Source organism: Drosophila eugracilis, unplaced genomic scaffold (genome assembly GCF_018153835.1).
Source record: "Drosophila eugracilis isolate 14026-0451.02 unplaced genomic scaffold, ASM1815383v1 contig_124, whole genome shotgun sequence".
Lineage (NCBI taxonomy): Eukaryota > Metazoa > Arthropoda > Insecta > Diptera > Drosophilidae > Drosophila > Drosophila eugracilis.
The window spans coordinates 300,041-320,196 of record NW_024572029.1 but is presented as its reverse complement, the minus strand read 5'-3'; the positions used below and the strand labels follow the sequence as shown (position 1 = coordinate 320,196).

General features: G+C 43.4%; 6 protein-coding genes across 8 annotated transcripts; 3 read left to right on the top strand and 3 right to left on the bottom strand.

Annotated features, from left to right (window-relative positions):
* Nucleotides 1-78: 78 nt before the first annotated feature.
* On the top strand, nt 79-5,264 carry LOC108118351 (RRP12-like protein). The gene is made up of 10 exons (XM_017230997.2): nt 79-312; nt 367-908; nt 1,029-1,951; nt 2,034-2,915; nt 2,972-3,106; nt 3,167-3,599; nt 3,660-3,922; nt 3,979-4,169; nt 4,237-4,777; nt 4,863-5,264. The coding sequence occupies exons 1-10, from the start codon at nt 171-173 to the stop codon at nt 4,972-4,974; spliced, it is 4,164 nt and encodes a 1,387-aa protein (XP_017086486.1). The 5' UTR covers nt 79-170; the 3' UTR covers nt 4,975-5,264.
* A 70-nt stretch (nt 5,265-5,334) lies between these two features.
* LOC108118353 (transport and Golgi organization protein 2) lies at nt 5,335-7,838 on the bottom strand. 3 transcript variants are annotated; one of them, XM_017231001.1, is made up of 5 exons: nt 7,770-7,838; nt 6,836-7,070; nt 6,469-6,591; nt 6,043-6,325; nt 5,335-5,949 (listed from the first exon to the last, which is right to left on the bottom strand). In XM_017231001.1, exons 2-5 carry the CDS (start codon nt 6,975-6,977, stop codon nt 5,493-5,495), a joined length of 1,005 nt encoding a protein of 334 aa, XP_017086490.1. In that variant the 5' UTR covers nt 6,978-7,070; nt 7,770-7,838; the 3' UTR covers nt 5,335-5,492. The 3 variants fall into 3 exon arrangements, with proteins under 3 accessions (XP_017086490.1, XP_017086489.1, XP_017086491.1); XM_017231000.1 differs by lacking the exon at nt 7,770-7,838 and adding an exon at nt 7,205-7,456; XM_017231002.1 differs by lacking the exon at nt 7,770-7,838 and having other exon boundaries at nt 6,043-6,172; nt 6,836-7,451.
* Nucleotides 7,839-7,964: 126 nt separating this feature from the next.
* Nucleotides 7,965-10,813, top strand: LOC108118381 (AT-rich interactive domain-containing protein 1B). The gene is made up of 2 exons (XM_017231056.2): nt 7,965-8,679; nt 9,092-10,813. The coding sequence occupies exons 1-2, from the start codon at nt 8,375-8,377 to the stop codon at nt 10,074-10,076; spliced, it is 1,290 nt and encodes a 429-aa protein (XP_017086545.1). The 5' UTR covers nt 7,965-8,374; the 3' UTR covers nt 10,077-10,813.
* Nucleotides 10,814-11,263: 450 nt separating this feature from the next.
* LOC108118382 (selenoprotein BthD) lies at nt 11,264-12,283 on the bottom strand. Its single transcript, XM_017231057.1, has 2 exons — nt 12,187-12,283; nt 11,264-12,128 (listed from the first exon to the last, which is right to left on the bottom strand). The coding sequence occupies exons 1-2, from the start codon at nt 12,214-12,216 to the stop codon at nt 11,454-11,456; spliced, it is 705 nt and encodes a 234-aa protein (XP_017086546.1). The 5' UTR covers nt 12,217-12,283; the 3' UTR covers nt 11,264-11,453.
* A 98-nt stretch (nt 12,284-12,381) lies between these two features.
* Nucleotides 12,382-14,831, top strand: LOC108118380 (trichohyalin). The gene is made up of 4 exons (XM_017231055.1): nt 12,382-12,570; nt 12,625-12,684; nt 12,748-13,132; nt 13,195-14,831. The coding sequence occupies exons 1-4, from the start codon at nt 12,485-12,487 to the stop codon at nt 14,689-14,691; spliced, it is 2,028 nt and encodes a 675-aa protein (XP_017086544.1). The 5' UTR covers nt 12,382-12,484; the 3' UTR covers nt 14,692-14,831.
* Nucleotides 14,832-14,879: 48 nt separating this feature from the next.
* LOC108118379 (late secretory pathway protein AVL9 homolog) lies at nt 14,880-18,841 on the bottom strand. Its single transcript, XM_017231053.2, has 4 exons — nt 17,182-18,841; nt 16,457-16,858; nt 16,213-16,393; nt 14,880-16,136 (listed from the first exon to the last, which is right to left on the bottom strand). Exons 1-4 carry the CDS (start codon nt 18,206-18,208, stop codon nt 15,632-15,634), a joined length of 2,115 nt encoding a protein of 704 aa, XP_017086542.1. The 5' UTR covers nt 18,209-18,841; the 3' UTR covers nt 14,880-15,631.
* Between the last annotated feature and the right edge of the window lie 1,315 nt (nt 18,842-20,156).

Here is a 20,156-nt window from a genome sequence, read left to right as displayed (position 1 = left end):
TTTTAAATTAAATTCGTGGTGAATAACTTAAACACAAATTCACCACCGACCGATATCGATATCGATTTCGATTGTACGTTTGAACGGTCTAACGGGCGGGCACACTAGTTCGCACGTGTTGCGATTTGCGTGTTTTGGGTGCATTCTTTAGAGGATTTCTCGCGTGGATCATGGGCAAATTCCGGTCGAAACTTAAGCGACATGGCAAAGGGAAGACGTGGAGCAAGGGCCAGTCGGCCACCTCCAATCCCGACCAGATGAAGCACCGTCTAAAGGCCAAGTCGCGTTTCTTTCAGCCGAATCTAAGTTTGGGTAAGTGTTGACTTGGACACCTGAATGAACCACCTGTAACACAATACCTTTCAGCTGCTGCTACGCCCACCGGCTTGACAATGGAGGCGGTCCACAAGCATGAGCAACGACAGGCTTTTAACAAGGAAACCACAACGGTTAATGATGTTGCCGGTAGTTTAAAGAGTTTCAGGCTGGACGATGATGATGGAATGTCCGAGTCAAACACAGCGCCCACAGGCACCTTCAAGACCTTCCAAACCTTCGCTTCCAACTACAGCAGCTGCAGCAACACAAGCTTCCGTAAACTACTTACAGGCTTTCGAGCATCGTCCGATCTTCACAAGGAGATGCTAGCCATTCTAAGCGCCCTAACCGAAATAATTAGGGAGAATGGTGGCGGTGAGTCGTCAACGGAGTACTTCCTGCTGCTCATGGAACAAATTGAGGGTGCCACCGAGGAGCGGGACATCGTGGCCGGCGTGGCACTGCTCGCCATGGGCATCAAGTCAGTGCCAGCTCCAGTTCTCAGAAAGAGATTCGCCCAGACTGCTGCCACTATGCAGACACTGCTCCAGCGATTTGTGGAAGCCACCAACCAGTCGGTCATCCGATATGTAAGTAAATAAATAAGGATAAAGTACAGTTAAAAAGAAAGTAAAATAATATAGTCCTTAAAATAATACATCTTAAGAAAATAAGTACCTTATACTTACTTGTCACTTTGTTAATTTCAGGTTATCGGCTGCCTGTCCGTCCTTCTGCGTGCCCAAGATTATGCGACATGGACTTATAGTTCCACGTTCCAGTACTTCGATGCTCTTTTAGCATTTAGCATTCACTCCAAGCCGAAGATTCGCAAGGCAGCGCAGCATGCGGTGGTCTCAATTATACACGGCAGCTGCTTTATGCTGCCGCCGACCAAGTCCGATGAGGATCAGGAGGATGCGACGGAGAAGAAGACTGTGGAGCAGTCAAAGGTTAAGTACCATCCGGCTAGCAGTCGCGTGACAAAATTCTGTTTGGCTCAGTTCAAGCCGGAGGTGCTAGCTAATGCCCAGACGACGGTGCTTCATACGCTGGCGCTTCTTAAAGATACACTATCAGGTTTCCGAACAGAGGACATACGAAGTGTTTGCGAGCACCTGCTATCCATTATGACGGCGGCCAATGTGCTAGTGAGGACTAATTGTTTCGAGGCGTTGCATGCCCTCTTCCTGACGAGGAGCCCCAATTTGAATGCCACTTTGTGCGCTAAACTACTGGCAGCGATTCACGAATATCGACCGGATAGGAGCGATGTCCGCCAGACGCTGGCTTGGGTGACGGTCCTCAAGCAGGGTCATCTCCATTTGGCCAGCCTACAGCTGGATCTTTGTATGCAGGCCTTGCCCCGTCTAGTCGATGTCTGCACTACGGATCTTTGGCTCTCGGACCGGACAGAGCTGGTTGTGGGTGTCTCGAATTGCATCAAGGAACTGCTGCAGGATTGTGTGGCACAGGCATGTGCCACAGAGGAAGATGCACAGCGAAACAGGGCGAGTGTTGCCAGGATTATCGGTTCGCTTCACAAGGCGTTGAATACGCCCTTCGGAGAGATCTCGAAGTACGTGATCTTGATCTTCTCCATTGTGTTTGAGTCCTGTGGAAAGCAATTTGGGTGAGTCTGAAATAATATAATATCTAATAGTTATGGCAAAATATCAAGACTAACCTGTATATTCGTCTTATCCTGCTTTTAGTTCTGAACTCACACCCTCCCTGGTGACAATCTCCAAGCGGTATGACAGTCAGAGCACCTATCGTCTGCAGATCGAGCATACTCTAATCAGTGCCATCAAGGCTTTGGGACCGGAACTGATTATTACAGCGATACCCCTTGCAAATAACACTGGCGATATGCAACTGGAGCGTTCTTGGCTTCTGCCTCTACTTCGCGAGGGTGCCAATGGAGCTAGTCTGCAGTTCTTTAAGGAGAAGATTGTCCAACTGGTCATAGGATGCCAACAAAAGTGTAGGGAGTTCACAGAAGCCAAGAATAAGTCTTCGGCTCACATCTACGAACTGTTATCCTGTCAATTGTGGGGCTTGTTCCCAGGCTTCTGCCGTCAGCCAAGGGATCCGGATTACTTCCGACACCTTGCTCCTACTTTGGGTGGCGCCCTGGAAAATAATCCGGAGTTTAGGGCGCCCATTTACGATGGTTTAATGGAGCTGCTTAGCGACAATCAGAGCGCAGAATGCCATCAGGCAATTGGCCTGTATTCCAAAAACTTTCTTCCGCGTTTATTTAATATTTATACACAAAAGCCAAGTGGGACTTACGAGGCCGATCAGCGGAAGCGTGTCCTGGATGTCATCCGTTTGTATATCTCAAGGACACCCGCCGATGTCCAATTGCAGCTATTCGAGAACGCTCAAGGGCAATTGGCTGCCAGTGCTGTAGCCAGTTTTGAATACGATGCTCTGTTTGATATTAATGCTGCTATTGTGCGCGTCCAAAAGTGCAAGGGAATCGAAGCATATTTCGAGAAGTACATGGCACCTATTCTGAGAAACGATAAATCAAAATTGGTCAGCAAGGATGAGCAAAAATTGAAGAAGCAGCAGAGGAAGACCTACGAGTAAGTGCAGGTTTAAGCTACAATGGAGTTTATCTAATTGTGAACCTGTTTTATAGACTCCTTAGGGAACTGATGACCTCGGAACAGGCATCGTGTCAGAAGTTCACCCGCAAGAACAGCATCGCTCTGCAGCAAATCCTTCTCGAAGCATTCACCACTAGCTGTAGCGTTTGCCAGGCATCGCGTTTGTAGTAAGTTTACAAGTTTAAGGAAATGAGTAGTTGCTTAACCATTCTGTTTCCCCACTTCAGCTGCCTGAAATCTCTGATGGACTGCCGCAGCAATCTGTCATATAACGATCAAATAGTAATGAAGGCTATTCCCGAGGCTGTACTCAACTATAAGGAGTTCTCTACACGCAAGGAGCAGGTGGCCGAGCAGATAATCAAATCTATCACGCAACTCTACCAAGATGCCGGCAAGATCAACGAATTTGTTGATATTCTAACAGCTGGATTTGCCGGTGATGAATCGCTGGTGACAAACACGATTTTGGCCTTTAGGGCTGTGCTGCAGCAGCAGGGTCAACATTTGACGGTGGCCACGCTGGAGTTCGTCCTGCAACAGGTGTCAGTCTTCCTCGTTCAGAAGTCCCGGAATCAATCGGAGGCAGCCGTTGCCTTTCTGATTACGTTCATCAAAGTGATGCCAATAGCGCTCGTGGCTAATCACCTGGAGACTATTGTAAGCAATCACCCCTGGTCTTAAAGTTTACATTTAATTAATTTATTAACCTCTTTTTAGATGCGTTCCTTGTCTGCTATGGCCAAGGACACTAAGCGATACTGTCGTATCCAGATCGGTTACTTCCTAAAGAAGCTCTGTAAACGTTTTAGCACTGAGGAGCTGGCTCGCTTTGTTCCCGGCGATGATGAGGTTACCCACCGGCGGCTCAAGAAGATCCGCAAGCAGATGCGCAGGGATACGCGTAAGAAGCAAAGTGAGGAGGCCCAGGCCGATAGCTCCGATGAGGAGCTCATCGGCGGACTAGAGCAGAAGAGCTATACGTAAGTGATGCCGTCTAAGGAATTTATTCCGTAAATTTCACAATTCTTATCCACAGCATTGATGATATTCTGGCTGATTCTGATTCGGATTTGCCTGAGGATATGGATGCCGAGGAAGAGGGCGGAGCAGGAAACGCTGCTGGAAAGCGAAGCAAGAAAACCAAGCAGCAGAAGAGCACTTACATTCGCGAGGATCCCGATGAGATTGTCGATTTGGCCGATCTCAAGTCCATTGGCAATGTGCTGAGTAAGTTATGACATTCAAAAGTGACATAGGAACACTATTTGTAACGATTTCTATTGTCCAATTTCAGCTAGTGGCTCCGCTCAAACGGAAGCCACTGTCAAGAGCCTGAAGGCGAAAAAGCAGCTGCCGAATGGAGGATTCAAGACTGCCGACGATGGACGCCTGATCATCAGTGACAAGGCACTTCGTGGTCAAGGTGGAGACGATGATTCCGAATCTGACTCCGATTCCGATGCATCGATGGCTGATGGCACTGTAGCCAAGGAGCCAAAGGCCAAGCGCGGCATGGAAGATGATTCCAGTGATGAGGATGAACTACAGCAGAAACAATCGACGGGTGCTAAGAGGACACGCAAGGGTGGCGATGCGATGAGTATGAAATCTGGAAAAACAAGCGCCAGCAGTCGCTACACAGCTGGTGGCAAGGGCATCCATCGACAACTGGCAGCTGGAAACTCGGATGCTATGTCCGTTAAATCCGGAAAGTCTACCAGCCGACCAGCTGGCACAGAATACAGCAGCAAAAAGGCCAAGGGCGATATGAAGAAACGAGGACAACTTGATCCATATGCGTATATACCACTTACAAGGAATAACCTCAACAAGAGGTGGGTATCTAAATTATATTTAACTATATTTCCTAGATCTTTGTATACCCGTCCCTATCTAATCTACTATCTCTTTCGCACGCAGAAAACGTTCAATGAACTCACGGAAATTCAAGAGTGTTTTGCGAGGCGCTGGTGGAGGTGAAACAGGAGGAGGTGGAGGTGGCAGCGGCCGGGTTTCGAAGAAATACAAATAGGGTGGAACTAAAGCCACTAACTAACTGGATCATAAAGTTATAGAGATATAGATATATATATGATAACACTGGCATAGTGCGGACGGCTGATAAGCAAGCTTAGACGTTGATGGTTATTTCCCCTGTTACCTTGCTTAAATATATAAATATTATTAAATATCTATGCATACGGAGACGTTGTAAATGACACGAGATAAACTTAAAGAAAATAATAGTCATGTATTAAATGAAAACAGTTTTTTTAGTTGTTGAACTTCAAGGACTATGAATAAAGAATTTTCAAAGCAAAATAACAAAAAAAATTATATGTTATATGAAAAATTACAGTTTTAAAGACCTTTTTCTAAGAAACCCAATTCATTTATATAGTAAAATGTCTAAGACTATTTATTATGGTAAGTAAATGCCAGTGTCATAATACAGATTAATGGAACACAAGAAGGAAACAAATACACAAATTCCTGATATATCAGCCAGTTAGTTGCTTAAAGCACAAACATTAGTTTAGTTAAACGTAGTCAAACGATGTTTTGAAAGTCCTTTTCAATGTGCGTTTTATTCCACTCGCCTTGGGGATCCAATCCTGCCATTGTTTCCTCAATGAAGTGCATTTTATTCTGACTATCCACCAGGATTACAGTGTGTGTCCGACTGCCATATGCATGATCACCGATGTGAACATTCAGAGCACTCAAGCCCTCGCCCCAGTTGGGCGCCCGCCTCTTTAATTCCGCATCCGGCCAGAATTTATGCTTATTTCTGAGCAACTGCATTAGATGGGAGGACAGGGTCTCTACATTCGATTCACCATGCTCCTTCACGATTGCCTCAAACTCCTGTTGGCCATGGCGCACTTTCTCGAAAGGCGTGTGGGGGAGGCTGTTGCCAAATCCGTAGGACTGACCGTTTTTGAACTCCTCTAACGTAGGTGGAACATTGCTAAGCAGCTTCACTAGGGCGGGGAGGGATGGTGATCTATGAAAGAAGAACAAATGCAGTTAGCATTCTTTAATAAGTCGGCTAAGAATATACATATAAGATTAAAATAGATGAATATCTGCGACTCACCCAATCTCGATAGACACAAAGTTGAAGGCACTGTATTTGGTGCAGTCCTTGAGCAGGCTCTGGTTGTAGTTAAGGATGCTGTGCTGATCGTCCGTCTGGGTAACAAAGTCCGCTACGATCATGCCGCGCCCTAGTAAGAAATGTTCGTTATTCGATTGCCCCTTACTTGGATTCGAGTTCAGATTCGGATGACTGTTGTTGTTGGAGGAGGTTGGCTTGGGGCAAAGGTTAATGCCGGTGCTGTTGCTATTTTGATTATGCGGTTGCAAAATGTTCTTGTGCGCTTCAAACAGAAAACAGAAACGAAGAAAGTTGTTTTTTTTTCTTTTGTCGCATTTGTGAAAGTTTTAGTTTGTGCCAAATGGATGGGATGGTGGGCGTATGTGTGTGTTAATTTTGATTAGTATATGGCTTAAATGCTTTTACCAACTGCATCGCGAGGCTTGGGTTCGCCGGTCAGGTTGAGCAGGGCGCCCACCTTAAAGAAGCCAGCGGAATGACCGATCGCCAGCCAAGTTCCACCCTCGCGTCCCGGCTCCAAATCTATTCCTGCGATTGAAATATAGATATTAAAACATGTATATAACATTTATCGAAATAATATATATATATAAAATGAAATTACAAATTTAAAAAAAAGTACGTTTTTGAACAACTCGGTTATATACTCAATCGTTTAAGGAATAAGAGTTCCAAGATAATTTAGCATCACCTTCACACACATAGGATTTTTTTAATTTGAAATATATCTTTAAATTAAAACTTCTGATATATGTTTTAGGTATAATCTTACCTCCGTAAACATGTTCGGCATTTGCCCACTTGGCCGCCGACTGTGTGGCTCGGGCAAAGAACTCATCTCGATTGGAGGCTAGAATCAACTTGTAGCCACCGACTGGCGGATTTGAGTCCGCACAAAAGAATATCACGCACATCCTATATATCCGACAATATAGCTATATATGTATGCAGATCCGATTACAAAAGCTGAATTGAACGATGTGGATTGCTTAAAGGTCGACGAGCAACTGTGAACGGGTCCAAAAAATGGGCTTTAATCTCAGTGGGGTGTTCGGTATCAAAATGGCAGTATTCTCTTTGTGTTTTTGTTATTGGTTTGTGGGTAAAGCTCTAGGTGGCTTTTATCACTAAATTAACCTACAGCTGATATACAGTCTTATCCGTTGTTTATGAACAAAGCTAATCTAAATGGTATAGTGGTTAATGGGGTGTTTACTATGATCCGTGCCTCTATTTGTCATATATTTACGACCCCAAAAATATTCTATAATCGCAAACAAACAAGGTACTTTCATTAATTTCTATGATTAGGGTTCTGTTGTTTGGTTTTACTTATTTATATATTTTTATTTTGTTTTTTAGGCGTTGCCAGCTGACGGTAAATCGGCTAAACATTCTGCTGCCCGGCTCGATATATTTTATTACATTATATTTTTATTTTTTATTTTGGGTTCAACAGGAAATTTGAGAGCCTAGAAGTAAGGGGATAGTTTTTTTGAAGTTATGTAATAATGTTAAATTTTTTTGAAGATATTTTAGGTAAGTCCAAGATTTTTTATATATTTGTCCAGCTTTTTAAATACGTTTAAATGTAAGCATCCATCCATCCTTTTTGAATACACTTAAATGTAACCCTCGATCTACCATTTTTAAATACAATTAAATGTAAGCACCCAATCTACCGTCGTTAAATAATAGAGAATTACATAAAACCTGGTTGGTGGCTTTGAATACGTCTAGACTACTATTTCAGATTTAAAATTTTTAGGATTAACAGGTACGACTATCGTTAATCGCCAATCTCTATTATTTACCGAGTATGACCGTTTGCCACAAAATCGATGATTTCAAAAGGTATCGATGATTGAAACCAACCGATTAAGATGTGCTCGATAGTTCTATCGAAGTGTGTTCAGCTCTAGCAGCGCAGCAGTAAAATCGACGTTAACATTATTTCTGATCAATTAAGCAATAGGAAAACTTAGCCGAGGATCGCTTAGTGACCGCACCGCTCCCGTTAAGTCCACAGCCGCCCACACCGCCACGCCTCTTGGCAAGGGGTCATAACTATAGAGAGCTCGCCGCGCGTGTGTGTGTGTATGAGGAGAGGCAGAAAACGAGGAGGTAAAAAAAACAGGCAGCGAAAAGCGATAAGAAACGGAATACAACACACTGGAAAAAATTGAGATAAGAAAAACGGAGCAAGCGGAAACTGCCAAGACTCTGGGATGGACTAGCGGTACAGCAGGCTTCCGAGGTTAGTCAACAGAGGGATTCAGGATAAGGATCAAGATCTGGTTCTAGAACAACCATGTCGTCCGCCGTGAACATTCAGATCGTCTCAATGCCGAATCTGGCAAAGATCGAGAGCTTCCTGAAGGATGTCAGCTATCGGGAGACGATCGAGTACAGCGCCAACTTCAACACGCGACTGTGCATCGAGCGCCGTCTCCGACTGCCCTTCCTCGATCCGCAGACGGGCGTCGCCCAGAATCACTCCCAGCTCTTTCTGGACAAGCGCCAAAGGATGCCCGGCTTTCGACAGGGCCAGATCTACACCTATCCGGCAGCCAGGTGGCGAAAGAGTCGTCGTCAATACTTGAGCAAGATGTACAGGTGAGGATTACTTTGGAAACTCAAGTGGAAATGTTGGTAGTCCAGCTTGGAATCAATGTTCCACTGTCGTTATACCCAAATCTGTATTTATCTTTTGGATCTGATTGGGAACCTCGGCTATGTTCATTAACGATCTTTAACTGACGTGTCAACGAAGTTCTAAGAATAAAAACAAAAGCCATTTGCTGTATATTTCAGGATTACCTAATCCTAAAAAAAAACACTTTCAGTCGAGGAGATCCGCTATAGATAACGATTGAAATTAAATAAAAATTAACTTTTTTTGAACGATTTCTTGTTATGGAGCCTTAAACACTCCAATGTAAAAATATTCTAGTTTTTACCATTGTTATTATCTGTTCCGCGAAATTTATGATTACTTCTTCTAATGTCAATCTTTCCACTCCTACAGCCGCTTTCCGGAGCGTCCTTTTCAGGCGCTACGAAAAGAGCACGAGGCTCTGGTGGCCAGCGGGGTGAATCTGGGATTGAGCAGCCTGAACAGCGGTGTGGGATCCATACCTGGCAACAATAGCCTAGCCAGCAACTCCTCTCTGACGCTCAACATGCTTACAGGAGGCGGAGCAGCACCTGCCGTTTTGGGTTCCCTGCACAATGACACTGCCCACGATTTCAATGGGGCCTTCAGCCTGGAGGAGTCTAGCTCACTGGGTGCCGCGGGCGGTGATACATCTGACAGCAAAGACAGCCAACAGCAGCAGCATCAGCAACAACAACACCAGCAACAGCATGCCACTAAGGAGGAGCAGTTGCCCAAGGAGTGGTTTTACGATGACATGGACATGAACGATGTGGACTCGCTGGAGGAGCCAAAGTCGCCGGCAGACGATGAGTACGATTATGATCCACGTTACGGAAACAAGAAGAGGCGTAAGAAGCGTCCCGGTAAGAGAGGTGGAGACTCTGGTGCCGGTGGTGGAGGAGGAGGCACTGGTGGAGGTGGCAATTCTGGAGGAAGCTCCAGCTCAAGAAGACGCAGTGCAGCAGCCAGGTCGCGTATCACTACAACAGATGCGGCGCTGGACGCCTCTCTGGAGGCCATAGAATCCGGTGAGAGTGTTCCAGGCAGTAATGGAGGACCCATGTCAAGCGGTGGCATCCTCAGCAATAGTTTGGGAGCAGGTTTGACAGGAGGTTCTGGATCCGGTGGTGGAGGCGGAGCATCTGGAGCTTCTGCTAATAGCCGACGATCCCGGGGAGCGGGAACACGAGGCAGACGACGAGCCAAGGGACCAAGTAGCGCCGTTGGAGCGGCATGCGATCCAACCAGTCCCGGCATGGTCATTGAACCACCATCCTTCGAGAGTGCCGCTGCTGCTGTTGGCGTAGTCGAGGACGCGAACGCCCATCTGCGCAACTATCGGAAGTATCTGTAACAACTCTTTCAACAACTAATTCGTCGTGTAATCAATCAATCCCCTGTTTTCGCATTGTTTTCTCGCCTATCGATCGATATACTTTTCGCACCTAATTTAAAGGTAGTTTTGTAAGCCTTAGTTTGACCACTGTTGCTCCCTCCCCCGGAAAAAAGGAGAAGGAAAAGAATCAAATACATTGTGGACCAGGAACAGAAACAGGATTAGGATCAGGATCACGATTAGAACCACGCACCAGGCCGTAGCCAATACAATTCCAATGTTTCGCCTCTTTTAACTTTACGTTCCCATAGCCAATTGATTGTTGTTTTTGAACTACCAGTAGACTGGTGAACTTCTCTACAATGAAACTTGATCAGAAACTGAAACGATTTGAAAGGTAGCCAGAGATCTAAAAAAAAGTATAGTTGCATGTTTATAAAACCTTTAGGCAATCAAAAAACAATTATACCAATTAATCAATGCTAGTTTCTGAAACTTTTAGGTAATATTTAATGAACTATTTTTGGAAAGAATCTGTGCCAAAAGAAGGTGGAAAATGTATGCAACGCCATCGTATCTGAAAAGATTGAATACCTAGTGCGATCTTACAAAATTGTACAGACCGTAGTTTCCAAAGTTTCCTTTTGAGAAGTTCACCAGGCTATGACATTATATTTGTACATTATATATATATATGAGTGTACAGGCATTATATATATTTACATGAATTATATTAGCGACTCTACTTAAAGCTAGCCCACCTTTTTGGACTGGCTCTCCACCTAATCGCAATCTCCCTCGGTTTCTGTTGCTACATGTTCTATTAAAACTACTTTATCTATCCCCACCTCCAGCCCCACTTATTATATTCAATTTTTTTAATTAACCAAAATTTTAGTTAAAAGGAGACAATTCAAATTGTAATCTATTTAGGCAAGTGGTAGGGTATCTCTAGCATATAGAAGAAGCTAAAAAACAATTTCGTAAAACCAAAATTTTTTCTTTAGGATCATAATTCTTAAGCTGAGCTGAAAACGAAAACAAATTTTAACAAAACTAAGAAAAAAGATTTAAAAAAAAAAAAAAAAATATATAAAAAATTATGTACATTTTTGGAAGAATCAAAGTCCACAAAATTTTACTAAATGAGAGGCAAAAATTAGACAAAACAAAAACCACAAGAGAAGGCAAAAAAAAAATGGAAATAGGTTTCTAAGATGTTTTAATATATTTTGTAATAACAAATGTGCATGAGTGTTTTCCTTGTAGTTATTTGAAAAAGAAAAATCCATTCAGCAAAGGCGGAAGGTGTTCTCAACGATTGGTTCCTCGAGAGGATTTGCCAATCATCGATCATAAGGCTCTATTGCTGAATGATCTTCTTTTTGGGAATAACTACTTTTTGCGCTTGGAAGCGCTTACAGATTCGTCTGTGGAGGATCTGGTGGTGAGGCGCTTTCTCTTCTGACTGCTTTGGGGCAGCTCCTCATCGATTTCATCTTGGGATTTCGCTGTCTTTGTCGGGTTGTTCTGGGATTTGGTCTGCCTCTTCGTTTTGGCCAACTCTTTTTTAGATTTAAGTGGCTTTTCCTCGGATTTCTTTTGTGAATCAACTTTCGGTGGCTTGTCTACGGGCAGGTCCTTAGATTCCAGATTCTTTTGTGACTCAGAGGTTTTAATCTCTTCTAAATTTTCTTTAGATAGCTCCTGTTCCTTGGGTAGATCCTCGGACTTCTGCTCGACGCCCAAAATTCCCATGATCTTATCGTGTATCTCCTCCACAGTGGGAAATTTGAGAGCACGTGGTGGCCCTCGCTTCAGACCCGACCAAAGCGGCAAATGCTCCTGCTTTCCCATTCCTGCGTTTAAACTCAACTCAAAAGCACCTCGCCGTGGTGCTCCAGATGGATTCAGCCGAAGCTGAAGTTGTCGGAGACCACGGTCCCGGAGGGCGGAGTGCAGATCCTCCGCTCGGCGACGAAAGACTCGTCAGGATCGGCAGTGCTCTACGAAGAGCACTGGTTCGTTTGGATCCAAGTCTTCAGCTACTTCATCCTGTGCGGCTGGTGCCTAAAAAACAATTTATAAATCTTTAAAACTCATAAAAAACCCTATATTTGCATCTTACTGATACTTTTTTTGTCCGTTTCGGTGGCATGATCTAACCAGAATATTTAAGCAAATTGCGCCTTTAGTTTAAAAGTGTTGCCAGATGGTGAATTTACTTTGGAGACTTTGTTGGCAAAGGAAATTAGTTGGGCTTAAATTCGAATAAAAACCATCGAACTGTTAAAAACCCATCTCTAGAATTTATCGGCTTGCCGATAACAGACGCATCCAGGGAATTTAAAGTAAAACGACGCGCGATTTCTTCCATCGGGCTAAATAAATATTTACTTTGTGGGGGGAAGTAAATATTTTCCAGGATGTCGCACCGGATGCCACGGCGAACCAGTGAGTTCCGTGGCGATGTGCTCGAAGAACGAGAAGTCGCAGAAAAGCGTATGACCAGGTATGTGTCCCGGTATCCCAATGAATATGGAGTTAACGATTATCTTTCAACTAGGGCGACTAAGCGCAGTGTAGCAAATCACACTCCTTCCTCCAGTCAGGCGGTCCCCAGAAGGTAGGTAGAACCATATGACATTCTAATATATACCCAATATTGCATGATCTCAATCCTCTTCAGACCTTCCGCGTCAAGACTGCCACAGCCACTGAACCTGGAGCGGGATCGGGCAAGTCAAATGGGAGTGACTCCGAAGCGAGGCCACCGATTTGTGCCCACAACCGCAGAACGACCGGTTGCCCCTAATTCGGACAAAAAATGGGTTGCTGAGCGAGCCCAGCAGATACTGGAATATCTACATAATGTTCAGCCTAATGAGCCGCTGTCGAGTTTTACAGCGGATCTCGTTAGCCGATCCGGTGGGCTACGAAACATGACCATGAAGCAATTCGTGTCAATTCTGAATTTTCTATTCCACCAAATCTGGCGAAACAAGCTTACTGTGGGACAAAACCACGTCGAGGACATCACGAATGCCATGCAGAAGTTGCAATATCCTTATCAGGTGAAGAGGAATGGCGACCCAATAGTCTATTTATCTTAATTGTTCCATTTTATAACTTTTAGGTGAACAAATCCTGGCTGGTGTCACCGACCACACAGCATTCTTTTGGCCATGTGATCGTCTTGCTGGATTTCCTCATGGACTTTGCTCCGCCATTGTCTACCTCAGATGAGCCGGAGAACGAATTTCCTTTCATGGAGACCACCGAGCAGACCAGCTCGTATCTGAACAGCGTGCACTGCGAACCAACGGATACAATGTCAATCACCCAAATGCAGACCGTTCAGCTGGACGAGGAAGTAAACGCTTTGCTCTTCGTTGAGGCCACGAAATGCATTACCCTATGGGATCAGGAACTCACCGAGGAAGAGGCCAAGCTGCATGCGGAAATCAGAGATCAGGTCATCAGCAAAAAATGTAACTTGCCTGATAGAAAAGCGCTGGAGAAGGAAATCGTCAATCTAAGAACGAAGCTGCAGCAACTGAATGATAAGTTGCAGGATCCAAGCGGTGATAATCAGATTGAAAAACTTGAGCGGCTTAATAAGGAGCAGGCACATCTAGCCGAACAACTGTCTGCCATCCAGGAGGAGCTTACCAAGCAAAATAAACTGTCTGACCAACTCTCCTCTGAGGCCGATGAAAAACAGGCGAATATCCGCCAGAAAATGAAGTACGAACAGCGTCTGGAGAAGTCGGTGAACAGTCAGAAGTACTCTGCTCAGCAGCTAAAGGAGCTTCAACGGAAATACAACGATAAGGACAACTACTCCAAGGCCTATGAGCGCCAGGTGAAGGAAATCTCTGAGCTAGAGCTTCACCAGCAGGTTATGCTGTCGAGGGCTAAGCAAAAGCAAATAGATTGCGTTGAGGTCTTTAACTCGCATGTTCGCCATCTCAGCATGAACTGGGTAATTCGCGGTCTGATGAAGGGTAACGGTGATCAACAGATGGATCTAACGTTACCGCTAAATCCTAGTGCAAAGGACATCGCAGACCGGATCCATTGCCAGGAGCTGGTAGGAAATCTTCTTCAACAGCAGCGCCAGCAGAATATCGATCGGCGTCAAAAGCTAGAACAGCATGTGGCTGAAATGAAAAGCGAGACTATCAAATTGGATACTGAAATTTCCACCTTGGAGACTCACCTGCGGGCGCAGAAGCATCGCCTGAACAAAATGGAGACCATTTGTCGCACCAAGCGCGATATGAATGTGCAGCACCGGCAGCAGCTGCTAGAGAATCAATATGATCAGATCACTCGCCTTGACGAGCTGGAGAAGCGGAAAGACGAGGCGCTGCAGCAGCTAAGAGCCAATGAGCAGAAAAACGAAGATCTGATCACCGCAGCCGAGCTGTATCAGGAACAGGATCACAAAGCCCGACACGCTCGTCTCGACGAATGTGAGTCAAATGTGGCCGAAGCGAAAAAGGAGCTGCAGGCGCTGGAGGCTAAACTAGCCGCAAGCAAGGTCAAGCTCGGCGAGGCCGAGCATAGGATATACTCTTCCCAACTGGTCTCCTTTGAGCCAGTCCTGGAGGCCATCAAAGAGCGTTAAAAGAATTGTTCTATTCGCTCTGTTTATATTATGTTTTCATCCAGATAAAATGGATTTAGTTAAAATAATCAATTGTGAATACAGTATGTAGTTTTGTGTAATTGTGTGTAATTAAATAATTAATTGTATGTTAATTTAAACAGCTATATTTCAATATTAAATTGTCAATTAAAGAAGCAATATTTAAATATTTTATGAAATGCATTTATTTTGGATTACACTTGGATAAGGTAAATTGAGTTGGGCACGGCGGACCCTGGACAAAGGAGGGAATTCTCGACTCGAGCACTATATAATTTCAAATTTCTCTCACTTGTTTGTTGACACTCGAGTTAAGGGTTTATATTGCGGATCTCCGCTGCCTTTTTGGATTACAAATTGCACTTGGAACGGTTTAGCTTTACATGGTTATTCATATACACTGAGTGGTGGGGTGTGAAGACGGCAAGGATAACTTAGAAGTAGGCATATATAAATATTAAATAAAATTATCTTTTGGCCAATTTTATGTAGATTAGAGCAGGATTGACTTGTGGCACAAAAACGGCACGGGAATAGGTCTTAAATCCAACTTAAATTATAGAGTGCATATAATTTTAATGAAAATATGTTAATATTTATAAATTAAGTTTTATAAATCAGAACTTCTTTATATATACAACTAAAAAAAACTAATTATTTACTTTGAATGCTTTAATCCCATTATGTTTTTCGACCAAATACATTTTTTGTAATAATAAATATTGATTAAATTGTCTCCTGATTATATCATTTTCGGTACCACAAGTCAAGTAACTCTAGAATATGGGTATACAAAAAAAGGAGAATACGATTAGTAGTTATAAATTCAACATTGAGACTGAGACAATATGTTGCGTAATAAATAATTATCATTAAGCTTAGTTCGATTTTATACAATGCCCAAAATGTGCTGTCGTCTTCAGACAATGAAGACATCGCCACTGCTACGCTCAACGGCGGAGGTGGCCACATCACCGCCACATCCTGGCCGACTAGCTTGTGTTGCTGTCGAGCTCTTGGCCTCCTCCGGTTGATCGGATTTGTCTAAAAGCTCCGCCTCGCGGCCAATCTCAACGATACCCTGTGGTCGTTCACAGTTTTCGTTGTTTGACTCGTGTGATTCGTGTGCCTCTTCCTGGCCAGCCAGGTGAATGCTGACGCCCGCCATGTCTAAATCCTCGACGTCCTTGTGATTCTGGAATGTAACTGAGATCTCTTGGGCTGCAGGTCCTTCGCTCGCATCACCCTCTTGGCCATTAATGCTGCTCGTTGGCGCAGCATTTGAATTTGGTGGTGCCGTCGTGATGGACGACCACCAACTGGAGAAGGCCCCTTTGGCCTGGGAAATGGCACCACCCACCGCTCTGCTCGTCGTGTTCACAGCCTGATTGATCTTTCGCCCGCTCTCGCTATTCTGCATTGTTCTATGGAAAAGTAGAACCAGTTTGTTTTGAGACTGTAAGTGCAAGGGAAGTTATATAAAAACGGATTTGTACTAACTGTGCTAGCTTAAGTTTCATGTCTGCTACGGATAAGGTGCCTGCAAAGGGATGACCAGCGGGCAGGGCGTCAAAGAATTCCGGTTCAGGTCTCACGTCATACCACTCCTGGAAGCATTGAGTGCGCTTGAAGGCGCCCATGAAATGCGCGTTGAAATGATCGTTGTCCTTGGGCATGGCATCTATATTTGATTGAGACATTTCTATTTTATTAAAAACAAATATGAAGAAAAAAGTACACTCACCTGGAGCCACAGCAGTCCGCAAGAGGGCTAGAACATAGCCCTGGAACTGTTCTCGGATCCAATACTCGCTGCCCTCAGCATCCTCTTTGGGTGATTGGACGTGCTTCATGATGTAATCCATGTAGCGTAAGTCCTCTGTGCTTAACACAAGCTGACGCCTCAATTCCGGATCGTGGGCATCTAAGTTAGCCGCCTCAATGTCCACCAGAACGTCAGCCAGCTGACGTTTCTGCTGGAACAGTACGTTAGAGGTTCCGATGACATAGGAGAGCACCATGGGATCACTAAGCAAGTCCATATACGGCAACGAGAGATACGGCAGGCAAAGATTGCCGCTAGCGAAGATGCTTACCGGTGCCCGATACTCATCTGGATTTACAGCACACAAGGCGGCAAGGTTGGCTGTGGATAAAGGAAGAATATTAATAAGATATAAACTATATATTTAATTATTCAAAAATGTATTAATTTAAGGGCCGGACCTCTTGTATATATTTATCTATATGAATATGAGTCATATATATAATATATGATAAGGAATAGTATGATTAATAGAAAAATAAATAGAACTGTATTATATTTACTATAAACTTAAAACTTTTATAAGAACATCGGGTAATTAGTCTCCTGCCTATGCCAAAATCTTATAAATCGCTTTGTAAATTAAACAAATATATTTTGGAAATTCTAAAACTGGGATCCTTATCCCTTTGAGGGTTACTCACAAGCCAGTGTATCCACGCTGGCTTCTCTAGTTAAGGAGCTGTTTCTTCCGTTCGATGAGTCCTGCGACTGTGAATTCGGTGTGGAACGCGGTGAGGTGTCGTCGCCGCTGGTCTGCTCTTCGCCAGCAGAGGCTGCGGACGAGACAAGGGCCAGATCCTCTGCCTCACCTTCCGCTGCAGTTGCACTTTCTGGCGTTAGCTTCTGCTCCTCGTCGTGAACAGGTCCACCAGCAGCAACTGCCTCCAGTTCCGCCTCCGCCTGAGCCTCGCGTTGCAGGGAGTCTGTGAAATCAGGCATAGGAGACAGCGGACGTGAAGTGCGCACACAGGCCACCTCTTGGAAGCCCTTTTCAAGTAGTCGTGGCACTAGTGATGCCATACCCAGGATCAGAACGCACATTTGGCGAACTGGTGAACCGAAGCACACGACTCGTCGCTGTAGGAGCAGGAGTTTGAAGAGCATCAGCGACTTGTGGCGCCAGTGGAGCACTATCTCTCGCAAAGACAATCCAACATGGAAATGACGCAGTGGCCGACGGGATTCGTCGTCCAGGAGGCACGCATTTAGCTGCTGATAGGCGTTGACCAGCAATTCCGTGCCAGAGAAGTCGCCCTGATCGAAAAAGGCATCGGCAATCAGGGCTAGCTTGACTTCTATATACCCATAGATGGGCAGGCGGGCCAGAATGCAGACAGACTTTTGAACAGTGCTTCGTGTAAGATCCGCCGTTCGAATCTTTAGCTTTTCCACGCGTATCTGACGATAGCAGGACACTCCATAAATGCTGGCAGCAGGCTCATACAAACTGGGCAGGTTGAAGAACACAGTGTCCTCTGCAAATTTATGGGAACCATCAGGCAAAGCCAGTGTGGGCAGGTATTTCCAGCCAGAGGGACACTCGTTGCGTCCTGTTGAGCCCGAAATCAGCGGTGGATGGGAGAACTCCACCTGACAGCCCAGTTTGTGGTGGAACCCCACTACTAGAATGTGTAGAATGGGCGGCTTGTTCTCTGGCTCGTTGGCCATCGTTGCTGCTGCTGTTACTTGCCTTAAGGAGCACGCGGTGTACTCCAAAAAAAGTTTTTTGCTTGCAAAAAATAAATCTGATTGAATTTCCCACTACCGCATTCGGCCCTCTCGCTCGCACTCGTGCAAACACGCCACGCAATTGTTGTTTTTTTTTTGTTCTGACCACTTAAAACGTTTTTTCACAATTAATTGTTTATTGTTATCTTGTTTCTTTCTTTACAATATTTTTTAGCGAATTTGTTTTTATTTTATTTGTTTTTTTTTGTGGTCTTGTATCGATATGAGGAGGCGTTATGTTTTACTCCAATTAGATGTGCATTCGCCGGTTATCGATAGGCTCGATTTGAGCAAGGCCATTATCGATTAGAACAAGTACGATTACTAACGGGGACATTTGAATTTCAAATAACTCTCCAAAAATAAAGTTTAAATAAATAGAAAGCATGAATGTCATTAAGCAACTGTTTACAGATGCAAGCCTTATGAACTTATAGATATTTATACAGCTGATGGCAGCGTTATAATTAGAATTGTATATATATAAATGTAACTTAGAACAAACTAGTTATAATAATGGATAGAATTTTTTAGTAAAATAATACAAAAACTCGAAGAAAGACAAATTGTTGTATATATTTTATAGGAATTTATTATTTCAAAGCAACAAAAATAGTACTTACCAGTTTTTCTTCCCAATGCTGTTGTTTAATTTCGAAAATGTTCTTAAGGCTCCAGCTAAACAAAACGATTATGCCAGCTTGAATACTAAAAGTAATTTTCAATATACATTTCCAAGTGTCAACAAGCAAAAAAAAAAAAAAATTAGTCAAAAACACATTCTGAAAATAAACGTGTAATATTATACATATAGTAGACAGAGCATTCGGTACTATATAGACCGTCTGTGTATGATGGCTTTTCTTAAACGTTTTTATATTTTCCGCTGTTTTCTTTTCGGGGTTTCTTCTATGTGTTTTTTTCTTATGGATTTTTCCGTTGTTTTTCTTTTTTAGTTTTTTTTTTTTGATTCGTTTTCATTTCATTTAATTTAGTTAGAACGTATTTTTAAATCGAACATCCAAACATATAGATTCTAAAATTGGCACACATTAGGTTGTTTGTTCTTTACAAAATATGTTTGCCTGACCTGATCCGAGAGAATCTTATTCAATGAAAACTTAATGAAATATTGCAGGCAGCCTAATCTATATATTATAATTTCGAAGTGAAATTGTTGAACGTTAATTATAGCAGATATATTCTTAATATTACTAATAGGAACCTTTTTTATTTATGGTATTGGAAACATAAATTGTCTTTAAAAGAATTCGCTAGGTAAAATGCATTTTACGAAAAGCTAATTTCTATTTCCCACTTAAGTCTGCTCTTGAATTGTCCAATTTCGAATTTTCCCAGTCGATTGACGGATATTCAATTAATTAAATCTTTGCGTTCACTTATCTGTAATCAAATATTTTTCCAGATCTTGGATAATGTTTATGTTATTCCTGATCTATGCAGATATTATCCACAGTTTGCCCGTAAACATCGCCCCAGAAAGCTAACCTATAGATAGACATATAGAAGATATTTAAACAAATACATATACTCACATACTTTGGTATATATATATATATATATTTATATCGGGGAGCTTCGTGCATGCGATCGGCACTAAAAACCGAAGGCTACAGACGATAGCGCCCACACAAAATGTCCAAAAATAGAACAACAAAAATTCGAAACTGTGCTATTTGTTATTCCCTGATTTTTTTTTGAATTCTCTGATATTCTGAGTTTTCAGAAGATGATGCGAATTGAAAATTTTAGTGAAGGCATATCCCAAAAACCCACTGTTCACGCCCACATCTCCACATGCCCCGTACTTATTCCGTACGGATTACTGAAAACTATTTGCTTGCCCGATGTTTGCAATAAGATCATA

Excerpts from the sequence above, each read along its gene's own strand:
- LOC108118351 (XM_017230997.2), top strand. The coding sequence starts at position 171 with ATGGGCAAATTCCGGTCGAAACTTAAGCGACATGGCAAAGGGAAGACG. Across the intron at positions 3,107-3,166 it reads TGCCAGGCATCGCGTTTGTA|CTGCCTGAAATCTCTGATGG; the intron begins GTAAGTTTACAA and ends TCCCCACTTCAG. Across the intron at positions 3,600-3,659 it reads CTAATCACCTGGAGACTATT|ATGCGTTCCTTGTCTGCTAT; the intron begins GTAAGCAATCAC and ends ACCTCTTTTTAG.
- LOC108118353 (XM_017231001.1), bottom strand. The coding sequence starts at position 6,977 with ATGTGCGTGATATTCTTTTGTGCGGACTCAAATCCGCCAGTCGGTGGC. Across the intron at positions 6,592-6,835 it reads TGCCGAACATGTTTACGGAG|GAATAGATTTGGAGCCGGGA; the intron begins GTAAGATTATAC and ends TTTCAATCGCAG. Across the intron at positions 5,950-6,042 it reads TTTGTGTCTATCGAGATTGG|ATCACCATCCCTCCCCGCCC; the intron begins GTGAGTCGCAGA and ends CTTCTTTCATAG.
- LOC108118381 (XM_017231056.2), top strand. The coding sequence starts at position 8,375 with ATGTCGTCCGCCGTGAACATTCAGATCGTCTCAATGCCGAATCTGGCA. Across the intron at positions 8,680-9,091 it reads TACTTGAGCAAGATGTACAG|CCGCTTTCCGGAGCGTCCTT; the intron begins GTGAGGATTACT and ends CCACTCCTACAG.
- LOC108118380 (XM_017231055.1), top strand. The coding sequence starts at position 12,485 with ATGTCGCACCGGATGCCACGGCGAACCAGTGAGTTCCGTGGCGATGTG. Across the intron at positions 12,571-12,624 it reads GCAGAAAAGCGTATGACCAG|GGCGACTAAGCGCAGTGTAG; the intron begins GTATGTGTCCCG and ends TCTTTCAACTAG. Across the intron at positions 13,133-13,194 it reads AGTTGCAATATCCTTATCAG|GTGAACAAATCCTGGCTGGT; the intron begins GTGAAGAGGAAT and ends TATAACTTTTAG.
- LOC108118379 (XM_017231053.2), bottom strand. The coding sequence starts at position 18,208 with ATGGCCAACGAGCCAGAGAACAAGCCGCCCATTCTACACATTCTAGTA. Across the intron at positions 16,859-17,181 it reads CAGCGTGGATACACTGGCTT|CCAACCTTGCCGCCTTGTGT; the intron begins GTGAGTAACCCT and ends CTTTATCCACAG. Across the intron at positions 16,394-16,456 it reads GCGGACTGCTGTGGCTCCAG|ATGCCATGCCCAAGGACAAC; the intron begins GTGAGTGTACTT and ends AATCAAATATAG.